General features: G+C 47.2%; 2 protein-coding genes across 3 annotated transcripts in view; both read right to left on the bottom strand.

The window, feature by feature from the left end:
- Positions 1 to 13,067, bottom strand: part of OBSL1 (obscurin like cytoskeletal adaptor 1) — a 164,772-nt gene that overhangs the window by 71,567 nt on the left and 80,138 nt on the right. The gene's annotated exons all lie outside the window — the stretch shown is intronic.
- CHPF (chondroitin polymerizing factor) overlaps positions 1 to 13,067 on the bottom strand; it is a 34,258-nt gene that overhangs the window by 10,727 nt on the left and 10,464 nt on the right. The window contains exon 1 of one of the 2 annotated variants that reach the window (XM_083472893.1): positions 8,572 to 10,038. The exons of the other annotated variant lie outside the window; for it this stretch is intronic. Coding sequence (XP_083329019.1) covers positions 8,572 to 8,876 — 305 coding nt within the window. The 5' untranslated portion in view covers positions 8,877 to 10,038. Of the gene's footprint in view, positions 1 to 8,571; positions 10,039 to 13,067 lie in introns of those variants that run through there. 2 annotated transcript variants of the gene reach the window in all.

Below are 13,067 nucleotides of genomic sequence, written 5' to 3'. Positions count from 1 at the left end.
CTCCTGCCAACCTAGCACGTCAAAGTGCAAGTAGATAAATAGGTACCGCTCCAGCGGGAAGGAAAATGGGAGTTTCCATCCGCTGCTCTGGTTCGCCAGAAGCGGCTTAGTCATGCTGGCCACATGACCCGGAAGCTGTACGCCAGCTCCCTCAGCCAATAAAGCGAGATGAGCACCGCAACCCCAGAGTCAGTCACAACCGGACCTAATGGTCAGGGGTCCCTTTACCTTTAATAGAAAATAATAAACGAAAAAACTGCACATAGAAAGAAAGTGGATAGAAAGGAAGTTTAAACGAGAAAGAAGCGAATGTAAAAAGACAATAGAGGAGAGAGAAAAGAAACTGGTTGGGGGCAGGGGTGTAAGTTGAGTAAGGAAGGAGAATGGATGATGAAATTACTGGAGATGGGGGTAAAAACCTCTGAAAGGCAGGCAGCGTGAGAAGGTGGGAAATATAAAAGAAAAAGTAACAGAGTCTGTAATAAACCCAGATGCCAACTTTGCTGCCACATACACCAGACAGGGATGCGGGTGGCGCTGTGGGTTAAACCACAGAGCGTAGGACTTGCCAATCAGAAGGTCGGCAGTTCGAATCCCCACGACAGGGTGAGCTCCCGTTGATTGGTCCCTGCTCCTGCCAACCTAGCAGTTCGAAAGCACGTCAAAGTACAAGTAGATAAATAGGTACCGCTCCAGCGGGAAGGTAAACGGCATTTCCGTGCACTGCTCTGGTTTGCCAGAAGCGGCTTAGTCATGCTGGCCACATGACCCAGAAGATGTACGCCGGCTCCCACAGCCAATAAAGTGAGATGAGCGCCACAACCCCAGAGTCGGCCACAACTGGACCTAATGGTCAGGGGTCCCTTTACCTTTACACCCAGACAACACCATCACTGGACCCAACAACATCAAACATACTATCTCAGGACTATTTAATTGCTCATCTTCTAACATTGTGTTTGCTATCAAATGCCAACAGTGCCCTTCAGCTCTCTATATTGGACAAACAGGCCAAACCCTATGCCAAAAGATAAATGGACATAAATCTGACATCAGGAATCACAAGACAGAGAAACCAGTAGGAGAACACTTCAATCTCCCAGGACATTCTATACAAGATCTCAAAGTAGCTGTCATATTACAAAAGTATTTCAGAAATAGACTGGAAAGAGAAGTTGCTGAATTAAAACTTATTACTAAACTTAAAACCATGGAGAGACCTGGTCTGAATAGAGACATTGGATTCTTATCTCATTATACATGATAAAGCTATTTTAGGCCATCTCATCCCTTGCTTTTTCCTGTAAGACCACACCTATCAACCAATCACCCATTCCCACCACCCTTCTGAGTAATACCCCTCCCCACCCTCTCACTATATATAAAGGACTGGTGACTTCTGTTTCAGTGTATCTGAAGAAGTATGCATGCACATGAAAGCTCATACCAAGAACAAACCTAGTTGGTCTCTAAGGTGCTACTAGGGACGCGGGTGGCGCTGTGGGTAAAAGCCTCAGCGCCTAGGGCTTGCCGATCGAAAGGTTGGTGGTTCAAATCCCCGCGGCGGGGTGCGCTCCCGTTGCTCGGTCCCAGCACCTGCCAACCTAGCAGTTCAAAAGCACCGCCGGGTGCAAGTAGATAAATAGGGACTGCTTACTGGCGGGAAGGTAAACGGCGTTTCCATGTGCTGTGCTGGCTCGCCAGATGCAGCTTTGTCACGCTGGCCACGTGACCCAGAAGTGTCTCCGGACAGCGCTGGCCCCCGGCCTCTTGAGTGAGATGGGCGCACAACCCTAGCGTCTGTCAAGACTGGCCCATACGGTCAGGGGTACCTTTACCTTTACCTTTAAGGTGCTACTGGACAATTTTTTATTTTTTAAAATATATTTCTTCTAAATCTTGTGTACCTCTTTATCTCCTCAACATCTGATGGGAGGGTGTTCCACAGGGAGGGTGCCACTACCAAGAAGGCCCTCTGCCTGGTTCCCTGTAACTTTGCTTCTCACAGTGAGGGAACCAGAAGACCCTCGGTGGAGAACCTCAGGCTGAATGATGTGGGTGGAGACACTCCTTCAGGTATACTAGGCCAAGGCCGTTTAGGGCTTTAAAGGTCAGCACCAACAATTTGAATTGTGATTGGAAACACACTGGGAGCCAAGGAAGACCCTTTAGGACTGGTGTTATATAGTCCCAGCGGCCACTCCCGGTCACCAGTATAGCTGGATTAGTTGTAGTTTCCAAGTCACCTTCAAAGGTAGCCCCACGTAGAGTGCATTGCAGTAGTCCAAGTGGGAGATACCCATAGCATGCACCACACTGGCGAGATAGTCTGCAGGCAGGTAGGGTCTCAGTCAGCATTCCAGGTGGAGCTGGTAGACAGCTGCCCTGGACACAGAACTGACCTGTGCCTCCATGGACAGCTGTGAGTCCAAAATGACTCCTAGGCTGCGCACCTGGTCCTTCAGGGGCACAGTTACCCCATTCAGGACCAGAGAGTGCCCCACACCTGCCCACCCTGTCCCCCCAAAATAGTACTTGTCTTGTCAGGATTCAGCCTCAATCTGTTAGCTGCCTTCCATCCTCCAACCACCTCCAGACACTCACAGAGGACCTTCAATGGTTATGATTTAAAGGAGAGGTAGAACTGGGTATCATCCACATACTGGTGAACACCCAGCCCAAACCTCCTGATGATCTCTCCCAGCGGCTTCATATAGATGTTGAAAAGCATTAGGGAGAGGACAGAGCCCTGAGACACCCCACAAGTGAGAGCCCAGGGGTCTGAACACTCATCCCCCCCACCACTTTCTGAACATGGCCCAGGAGGAAGGAGCAGAACCACTATATGACAGTGCCCCCAGCTCCCGGCCCCTCTAGACGGTCCAGAAGGATGTTATGGTCGATGGTATCAAAGGCCACTGAGAGATCCAGCAGAACTAGGAAACAGCTTTTACCTTTGTCCCTAGCCCGCCAGAGATCATCGACCAGCGCAACCAAGGCCGTTTCAGTCCCATGATGAGGCTTGAATTCCAATTAGAAGGGATCCAAATGGTCCACATCCTCCAGGCATGCCTTGAGTTGTTCAGCAACCACCCGCTCAATCACCTTGCCCAAGAATGGAAGATTTGAGACTGGGCGATAGTTGGCCATATTGGCCGGGTCCAAAGATGTTTTTTAAGAAGTGATTTAATAACCGCTTCTTTAAGCAGGTCTGGAAAGACTCCTTTACAGAGGAAGGCAGTCACCACCCCATGGAGCCCATCACCCAGCCCTTCCTGGTTCGCTTTTATGAGCAGGACAGGCAAGGATCAAGGAGAAGGGTGGTCGAATTCACTCATCCAAGCAGCCTGTCCACATCCTAAGAGGTAACAGATTGGAACTGACCCCGTGCAACTTGACTAGACAGGACTCTAGCACTCTCCTGCCCTGGTCCAACCACCATGGTGGAGCCTACCTCTTTCTGAATCTGAGTGACTTGATATGCAAAAAACTTTCCAAAATCATTGCAGGAGATCTTGGGGTCCTCACCAGGCCCTGACAGCAAAGGTGGTTCCATTAGATTGCAAACCACCTGAAAGCGTTTTCTGCTGCTGTTTTCTGCAGATACAATAGGAGGCGGCGAAGAAGGTCCTCTTCACCATCGCTATAACCACTTGGTAGGCTCAACGTTGAGCTCTAACCCATGTTTGGTTCAATTCAAAATGAATCTTCTGCCCCCGGCACTCTAGCTGTCACAGCAATTGCTTCATTGTCCTCAGCTCCAGGGAAAACCACAGGGCTGTCCGAGCTCCATGCAATCGGAGAGGGCGCTTCAGAGCCAGACAGTCAATAGCCCTGTTTAATTCCGCATTCCAGTGGGCCACCAAGGAATCAGCTGAAAGGCCATGGTTTCTCTCAAAGAATCATGGGAACTGTAGTTTGTTAAAGGGTGCTAAAAGTTGTTAGAAGCCCACTATTCCATGGATTGGGGGTGGGGAGTTGATTTGATGTTATTTTTGGGTTTTTTATCTATTGCTGAAAAATGGAAAGTGATAAATACTTTTTTTAAAAAAAAGTTAGTGGGTGCAGACAACTCAGTATCAAAAACTTGAGTAGCTTGGTGTGTGATATGACTTCTCCCTCCTAGCAGACATATAGCAGTGTCATGTCCTTTGCCATTCATATGTTCTGCTAGGGACAACCATTACAGTGGTGCCTCGCAAGATGAAAAGAATCCGTTCCGTGATTCTCTCCGTCTAGTGGTTTTTTCGTCTTGCGAAGCAAGCCCATTGACGGATTAGCGGATTAGCGCTATTAGCGGCTATGAGCGGTAGTCACGTAATCTGGGAAACCAGGTTCGTGTCTCCGCTCCTCCACATGCAGCTGCTAGGTGACCTTGGGCCAGTCACACTTCTGTGAAGTCTCTCAGCCCCACTCACCTCACAGAGTGTTTGTTGTGGGGGAGGAAGGGAAAGGAGAATGTTAGCCGCTTTGAGACTCCTGAAGGGGAGTGAAAGGCGGGATATCAAATCCAAACTCCTCCTCCTCCTCTTCTTCTTCTTCTTCTTCTTCTTCTTCTTCTTCTTCTTTTAGCGGCTTATCTGCTGATCGGATCAGCTGATAAGCGGCTTAGCGGCTTAGCGGCTTAGAAAAAGGGGGGGAGGGGAAAAAACCAGCAGGAACTCGCAAGACATTGTCATCTTGCGAAGCAAGCCCATAGGAAATTCGTTTTGCGAAGCACCTCCAAAACTTTCGTCTAGCGAGTTTTCCGTATTGCGAGGCATTCGTCTTGCGGGGCACCACTGTACTAACACTTGGTGAGCAGCAAGTTACAAGGACAAAATTAGCTAAGTATTAAAGTGCAACCGGGGTGTGTGCCCAGACTTTAGCTGCCAGCACTGCTGGCTGCATATTTTGGAATAAACTGGAAAAGTGGAAAGAAGGATCCACAATAGTACAAAGCTATGCAATGATATCCTATATCATCTCCGTTAAACACAGAAAGCTGGTACTTCCCTGGTCAGCAATTTGGACTAAGGGAACATTCCACACAGGGAGAAGGAAAACCTTATATGGTGTGCAGGACTCAAACAAACATGACAAACAATGGCAAATCATTTATGGACATACCTAAAGGTCAACTGACATGATTACATTTTGGGGCTTTTATACCATCCACACTATTTTTGTCATTCTGGATTAAATAGATTTGTACCATTATAAATGTCCAAGTGCCCCACCATCAATGAGGACCCTTATAGGAAATATTTGAATGCATGCTGACCTATCAATATGTGTTGACTATTCACATGCATGGACAAAGGGAGCCACAGGACTTTTCTGAAGCAAAGCAGCCAGCCCTTTCCTGGAAATTACTTGTTTTCAAAGTCTGGAAGAATCACCCACTCAAAAAGCCATAGACTATGGAGAAAACAAAAGCAAAACCACCTTTTCTGCACAACTGCAAATTAAGTTTTTGTGGGCATGGTAAATCAGGATCTGAGCATACAGTAGAGCTCTTGGAAGACTCCACCATGCTCTCAGCTTATTTGGGCTGCAAAATAATAATAATAAAGGAGACAGGGTAGAAACCTATGTAAAACAAACAGTCAAAACCATTTTTTGCCTTTGTGGGATATTCCTAGATGGAGCACTGTGCAGTCCATAAATAATGGACATTGCTGCAAGAAAGGAGGTCAGTTTTTTTAAAGGAAATAAGCACTTCTGTGCTAGAAAAGTGAGACCTAAAGAAGTATAAAAAGGTTTTTTAAGAAAATCTTCAAATTGCAAGGCACTGCTAAAAGCAGGCAGAGAGGAACAGTCTTTCTATAATTTTGTTGCCCCAAAATATTCATGCCGTGGGAAATTGCAGTCAAACAAAACAAGAAAACATAGGGCTAATTACCGTATTTTTCCGTGTATAAGACAACCCCATGTATAAGACGCTCCCTATTTTGGGGGACGCCAAATTAAGAACACACCCCTCAGCACTGCCCGTGTGTAAGAAGGGGCCCAATTTTAATCCTATTTTTTTAAACACCTAGTCTTATACACAGAAAAATATGGTAATGCATGAAGGGGTTAAGACCAAAGTTCTATTGCTAGATTCAGTTAGGTCACACCCCCTCACCTTTGGTGAGGAAGTGAAGCTTCTTTCCTTTCCTTTCCTCACACTATCTTTGTCCCATGTAATCGACCAGGAAGGACATGTCTGAACTTGCCAAGACTGGGTGTTTGAAGCTAATTATCTGTATTTTGTACCCATGAGCATTCTGCCTGTGTTCTCCTTGCTGCAGCATGGAATAATGCATGAATCTGACATTTGGGTTTTGTTAATAAAGCTGTTAAACAAGTGTGGTTTGCTCATTGACAGAGCGGTAGAGAGGGGGGCAAGTGCTGTAAGCAGATTAAACAGGAAATGAAAAGGGGTCTAACAAACTATATTCCCATGCTATGCTGCAGTTTAACTCTATGACTGTTTTAAATTTTGCTGGAGGTTCTCCTCCGATGGAGTGTGTGCAATGTCCCGTGTTTTGAATCCAGGCATCCAAATGGTTCTTTTATTAATTAACCCACACAAGGGCCACAGATAAGTTAGATATGATGTCAGTAATTGCCAACTAATGCCAAATTCTGCCTATTTGCCACCATTTTGTGCCTCTCCCTGCCCCTACACTTGGAAAACCAGTGTGGCGTAATGGTTAGGGTCCTGGTCTGGAACCTAGGAGACCAGAGTTCGAATCCCCACTTAGCCATGAAGCTCAGTGTGTGATATTGGGCCAATCACTGTCTCTCAGCCTAACCTACCTCACAGAGTTGTTGTGAGAGGAAAATGGGGAAGAAAATAATAATGCACCCCACATTGAGCTCCTTGGAGGAAAAGGTGGTACATAAATGTAATAAAAATAATAATACACCACTATTTTTTGACTGGTGGGCCTCAGCAATTTTCAGCCACTGCAAGTAGGTCCTGGGGTAGAATATGTGAAACCCCCTGCACTAGGTAGCCTTAGGTACTTCATTTATCTCATTCTCTGCCCGCCTGCTAAATCTGGCGGATAATAATACTGACTTAGCTTAAAAGGTTATAGTAAGGATTACAGACCGATAAAATAAATGAAATATTTTGAACATCTAAAGTGCTATAAGAATTAAAAATATTATTACATTTATTAAGGGAGGAGAAACAACTGTGTTGAAAGGTTCTGCAGAAGCCCAAGATATACACTGTTGTTTGATTAAGCCCTCATTCAGCTACCTCTGGAACAGCAATAGCCCATCATTGCTTTTCTTTACTCAAGCCCAGTGCTTTTTTTCTAGAAAAATACAGTAGGTGCTGGTACACACCATAAAGTTGTTACAGTAAGTGCCACACTTTTTAACAACAACAAAAAGAGGTACAGTTACTGTGTACCCTTGCATACCCCCTGAGAAAAGCACTGCTCAAGCCCATTTCCTTTCAAAGGAAACTATTTGTACTGAAAGACTTCCTGAATAGGAAGAACACAGCCCCAAGCTTTCCTGTGGGATGTCATAAAAAGGAGGGCAGCAGTCTGAATGCAGGAGGCAGAAAGAAGGGGGCTCAGAGAACCATAGCACTCCATGCCCACAATCAGGGATTGGCTCTGTTGTACCATGGCCCTCCATAGCTTTTTCATCCAAGGCCGAGTTTTCTCAAAAAGCAAGTTTTAAGCCTTGCAGAATATCTTCAGGAGAAGAAAAGGCAAAGGAGTAAACCCTTAGGTTGCTTGGCATCTTGTATGCCTCCTTCCAGCAACTCCTGCAGCCAAGCTGGTGTCAAACATATTGCTCTGCTTCCTTTGGACCACATCAGTGAGGCCGAGAGGGGGGTCTTCTTGTCTGGGCAGCCCAGGACCTCCCATACATACTGCCCAGCCTTGTGCCCCTGGGAGGTCACTTCAGTGATGCCAACACAGTGGTTCGACTTCACCCGTGGAGGCACACCTCTATGTCACTTGAGATAGGTGGATGCCAACAACAAAGCTCTCCCCCAGCCCACAGAGCCCTGAAGACCCTTAACCAACCTCTGACTGGAACCACCACAGGAAACAGGCCATGAATCTGCACGTTTGTTCTGAACATAGGCCAACTATGGATGTGCTTACCACATCTGAATAGGCAGTTAGGTGTTGCACGTGGGAGGCATGGATTAAAGTCCCACCTATATCAGGGTTTAACTGTGTGGCCTCGGGCCAGTCACAAGTCCCTGTCACCTACCTCCATAGGGCTGCTATGAGAGTGAACACTATATTGATCGAATGTTATACTGGTTTCATTCAGCATTATGAAAAGATTGCTTACATACAAGTATTTATGTCCACAGGCCAGCAGCTACATCATGGAACCACTAATAGGTCACATAATGTGGCATATTCCCATCACAAGACCACCGCAGTATAACAAAGAGGCCGCAAATTACACCTACCTGTGAGCCTCTAAATTCCACGGGAACCCAAACAGTGGCCAGATTACCTTGAGATTACATTTGGGCCAAAGCCCATTTTCCTGTTCCCTTTTCAATACACACCCTTTGCTCTCCCAAGCCACCCCATTTCCTCCCCCCCCCCATACCTGATAGTTTTCTTGGCAGCCTTGCCCGGGTTGGGAGGCTTGTAGGGCAGGACGCGGGGCTCCCAGCTCTGCTCAGGCTCCGTGCCCATCCCCGCAGGGACGGAGTTGGGCTTGCGGGCGGCGTTGCCCTGCCCGCCTTGGTGCTGCTGCTGCTCCATGCCCCCATCTCGCAGGCTGCCCTGGCTGGGGCCGCAGGGCTCCTCCACCCAGGTGACGCTGAGCAGGCTGAGGGTGAAGCCCAGGGACACCCCGACCACCACAGGCCCCACAGGGCGCAGGAGGGACAGCACCAGGGAGAAGCGCATGGCGCCAGTGTGCTGGGAAGAGGCTGGGGCACCTGGGCACAAGCAGGGCAGCGTGGCAAGGGGGGGGGGGCTGTCTCGAGTTGAAGGGGACACCGGAAGGGGCGCCTCGGTGGCCAAACAGGGGAAGGGGCTCAAGGGCGTGCCTTTAAACCTCCTGAGGGGAAGGGGGGAAGCTGTGGGGAGTCCTGAGGCCAAGGAGCCCGGGGGCTCTTGCCCACGAAGGTCACCAGGGGGCCTCTCCGGCAGGCCCAGGGGTCATGGGGGTCGGTGGCTCCTGCCAGGAAGGGCCGCTCCGACGAGGCGCCGGAGCAAAGGGGGGCAGCGAACCGGGTCCCGGCTTCGGGTCCTGGGAAGGGGGAGGGGCCGCCGCTGCCAAGCAACGGAGGGGGGCGGGGCGGGCCGGCCCAATTCTGGAACACTTGCGGGATTCGGAGCCTTATTGGTCTAGAGCCGCCCCATCCCGACCCGCGAGGCAGCAGAAGGGCGGAAGGCGCGAGGGGCGGTGGGCAGGGGAGGCGCCGCTCCTGGGTTGTCTCGCAGGAGATCCGCCGCCGGCGCCGTCCGACGTGTCACCCCCGCGCAATCCCCGCCCCCTCCGCTCGACGTCACTGGGCCGGCCGCACCCCCAGCCAATGCCCGCCCGAAGATGCGCGCTCGTCAAAGCCCGCCTTAGGTTTTCTGGACCGTTGATTGAAAGAAGGTGCGGCGAGAGCGGGCGGGGGGTCCGCGGGCCCAGCTGTCCCGCGTGAGCCAGGCAAACTTCCGCTGCTGCTGCTGCTTGTGATGATGCTGCAGGGAGGGAACTGGAGTGCAACCCGTTCTCATGCTGCTAGAGGTGGAGGCCTCGCGGGGCTCCCAGACCTCGGAGGGGTGCAATTTTATGTAGTTTACTTTTTGTTATACCTTGGGAATTTCTAACAATATTTTGCTTTTATTTTGTACTTTGAACGCCATTTCTCAGAGCTCAAACTTACAAAAATTGCACACGCTCAACAGTGTTTGGAAAAGAGACCTGTTGGCTTGGCAACCATATCAACTGAGCATGCCCAAGCATCACTTGACCTGAAGGATTTGGTGGCAAAATTGGCAAAGGAGTGAGATTTTGATGTGCCTGAGACTGAAACTTTTAAGAGACTTAAAATTTAACTTCGCTCTTCACAAGATTGTTCAAAATGATTTGTGTGCCAAAACATTTTCTTCTGGTATTTGAGAAAAAATGATGAAACGTTGTTGTATTATTACTGCAATTTAAAATAAATTTAACAGTTTCAAGTTTTGTGTTTTTCATTTTTTCCACATTATCCATTTTTGAAGGTGCAAAATAGCACAGCATAGCACACAAAATCAGGCCCCATGCAAGCAGAAAACTACTGGAGTAGTTTTGTGCTAGTTACAGGGGTTGCAGCCTACTGTTGTTGTTTAGTCGTGTCCAACTCTTTGTGACCCCATGGACCAGAGCACGCCAGGCACTCCTGTCTTCCACTGCCTCCCGCAGTTTGGTCAAACTCATGTTTGTGGCTTCGAGAACACTGTCCAACCATCTCATCCTCTGTCGTCCCCTTCTCCTTGTGCCCTCCATCTTTCCCAACATCAGGGTCTTTTCCAGGGAGTCTTCTCTTCTCATGAGGTGGCCAAAGTATTGGAGCCTCAGCTTCAGGATCTATCCTTCCAGTGAGCACTCAGGGCTGATTTCCTTAAGAATGGAGAGGTTTGATATTCTTGCAGTCCATGGGACTCTCAAGAGTCTCCTCCAGCACCATAATTCAAAAGCATCCATTCTTCGGCGATCAGCCTTCTTTATGGTCCAGCTCTCACTTCCATACATCACTACTGGGAAAACCATGGCTTTTACTATATGGACCTTTGTTGGCAAGGTGATGTCTCTGCTTTTTAAGATGTTGTCTAGGTTTGCCATCGCCTTTCTCCCAAGGAGCAGGCGTCTTTTAATTTCGTGACTGCTGTCACCATCTGCAGTGATCATGGAGCCCAAGAAAGTAAAATCTCTCACTGCCTCCATTTCTTCCCCTTCTATTTGCCAGGAGGTGATGGAGCTTCAGACCATATTTTGCACTCTCATCTTTCACCCTCATTAAAAGGTTCTTTAATTCCTCCTCACTTTCTGCCATCAAGGTTGTGTCATCTGCATATCCTGAGGTTGTTGATATTTCTTCCAGCAATCTTAATTTCGGCTAGGGATTCATCCAGCCCAGCCTTTTGCATGATGAATTCTGCATATAAGTTAAATAAGCAGGGAGACAATATATAGCCTTGTCGTACTCCTTTCCCAATTTTGAACCAATCACTTGTTCCATATCCAGTTCTAACTGTAGCTTCTTGTCCCACATAGAGATTTCTCAGGAGACAGATGAATTGATCGGGCCTACTAGTTACATTCTACAGATGGGAGTTTATTTGTATATGGGGCAGGATTCAAATGCAACCTAATATATTTTCATTTCAGGGTCAGTGAAAGGCAAAATGGTGCCTGCTGCCCACACGGAAGCATGCAAGCCTGGCAGCAGAATCTTACTTCAACAACTAGGGATGAGGTCCTCTGCTGTACCTAAGCCAGTTTAGAGAGGACAGGAGGGGTAGTACTGAAGCATCTGTCATCCAACAAAGGGAAATAGATGGGAGACCTGAGAGGAACAGCCAGGGAGCTGCCATTGTTGCCCCCTGCCCAGCCCCAGCTGTTCACCTTAGTTTGCCTAATCTTAGGCCCGGCTTTGTTTACATCATATCACAACAGGTCTTTACTACCATATTCTGCTGTATGTATAGATCAGACCTCCTACGTGTTGAGGAAGCCATTTCACATACTGTGGGCTCCTCCAGACAACCTGTTTATTTAGCATTTATCCTGATTTGCTTGTAGAGTTTTTTTACCCCTTCTTGGTAGCCATTACCCTCTTTTCAGTGCATTTCCATGTCACCTTCCAAACTGCAAAAAGTCTAATTCTTTTTTTAAATGGATTTGTTCCACTAGGGCAATGGAGCCCATGGGTGGGTGGCAGCTGCCCCCTTAAATCAAGTAAATAAATAAAAATACTTAACTGACCAATTGCATGGCAGATAACTCTGTTCTGCCCCCCACCAACATAATGCCTGTCCCCCTAAAATAAATCCTGGCTAAGCCCATGATGGAGCCCTTCAATGGACCAGCAAATCTAAAGTTCAAGCCTACACTTGTGTCCCACCCACAAAATAGTGACAGGAGGCATCATTTGTGGCACACTTTGGGGCATGAAAAGTTACAGGATTTTAGCAGGAAACTACATGATGCCCAAAACATTTTGCAGGCACAAATTGTTATGAAAGCATGATTGTGTATAATCACCACCGAGGATCACGAGCATAAATAATGATGAATGCTTATGCCTGAAGGGGCCCGTCATTTAAGAAACAACTTCCAAGGAAGGCAATCCCACAGCTTGTACTCGTCAGGAAACTAATTTCATTAGCCTAAATCTGATGCACTTAATTTGACTCACTTGCAGCTTGTTTTCAAAATGAACTCAGCTGCAGAAGAAAATAATATGGCCTGTGGGTAAAATGATTTTGTTGAGCCAAGGTAGATAGGATCAAGCTATCTAGCATTCTCATTTTAGTGTTTTTCTTACCAATGCACAGTGCCTTATTTTTGGCTTTGTAAAATTGTTATCATGGTCATTACAATGCTCAAAATTATTCATGCATTAATCCATTAATTACTTTTGATTAAAAACTAATTCTTCACCTCATTTACAGCTGTTCCTGTTGTATCACCTGAAAGTTTAGCTGCAAAGTATCTTTATTTATTTTATCTAGTCATTAATGAATATATTCAGTGTTGTGACATCTAGGGCACTCTTCTCAGCTCCAATTTTGAACTTGATTTATTATTGCATTTATGTCTAAACCCTACTTAAAAGTAATTTGGCTTTTCATTACAGAGCCTCATAGATCAGCTAAAACCATGTAACATGCACACACACACAATATATATCTACAGTATTACTTTTACATTTTTCGTATAAAACCCTAGTATCAGAACCTGTGACCCAAGTACCTTCCACATCATTTTTCAGAAGTGTTGCAGAATTGCACAACTTTAGGCAGATCCACACCATCCACTTAGAGCAGAGCTTTCCAAGCATTTCATGTTGGTGACACACTTTTTAGACATGCATCATTTCACGACACAGTAATTCA

This window comes from Podarcis liolepis (assembly GCF_965112155.1).
Source record: "Podarcis liolepis genome assembly, chromosome: 1".
In the NCBI taxonomy this organism is placed as follows: domain Eukaryota; kingdom Metazoa; phylum Chordata; class Lepidosauria; order Squamata; family Lacertidae; genus Podarcis; species Podarcis liolepis.
This window is presented reverse-complemented; position numbering and strand designations above follow the sequence as displayed.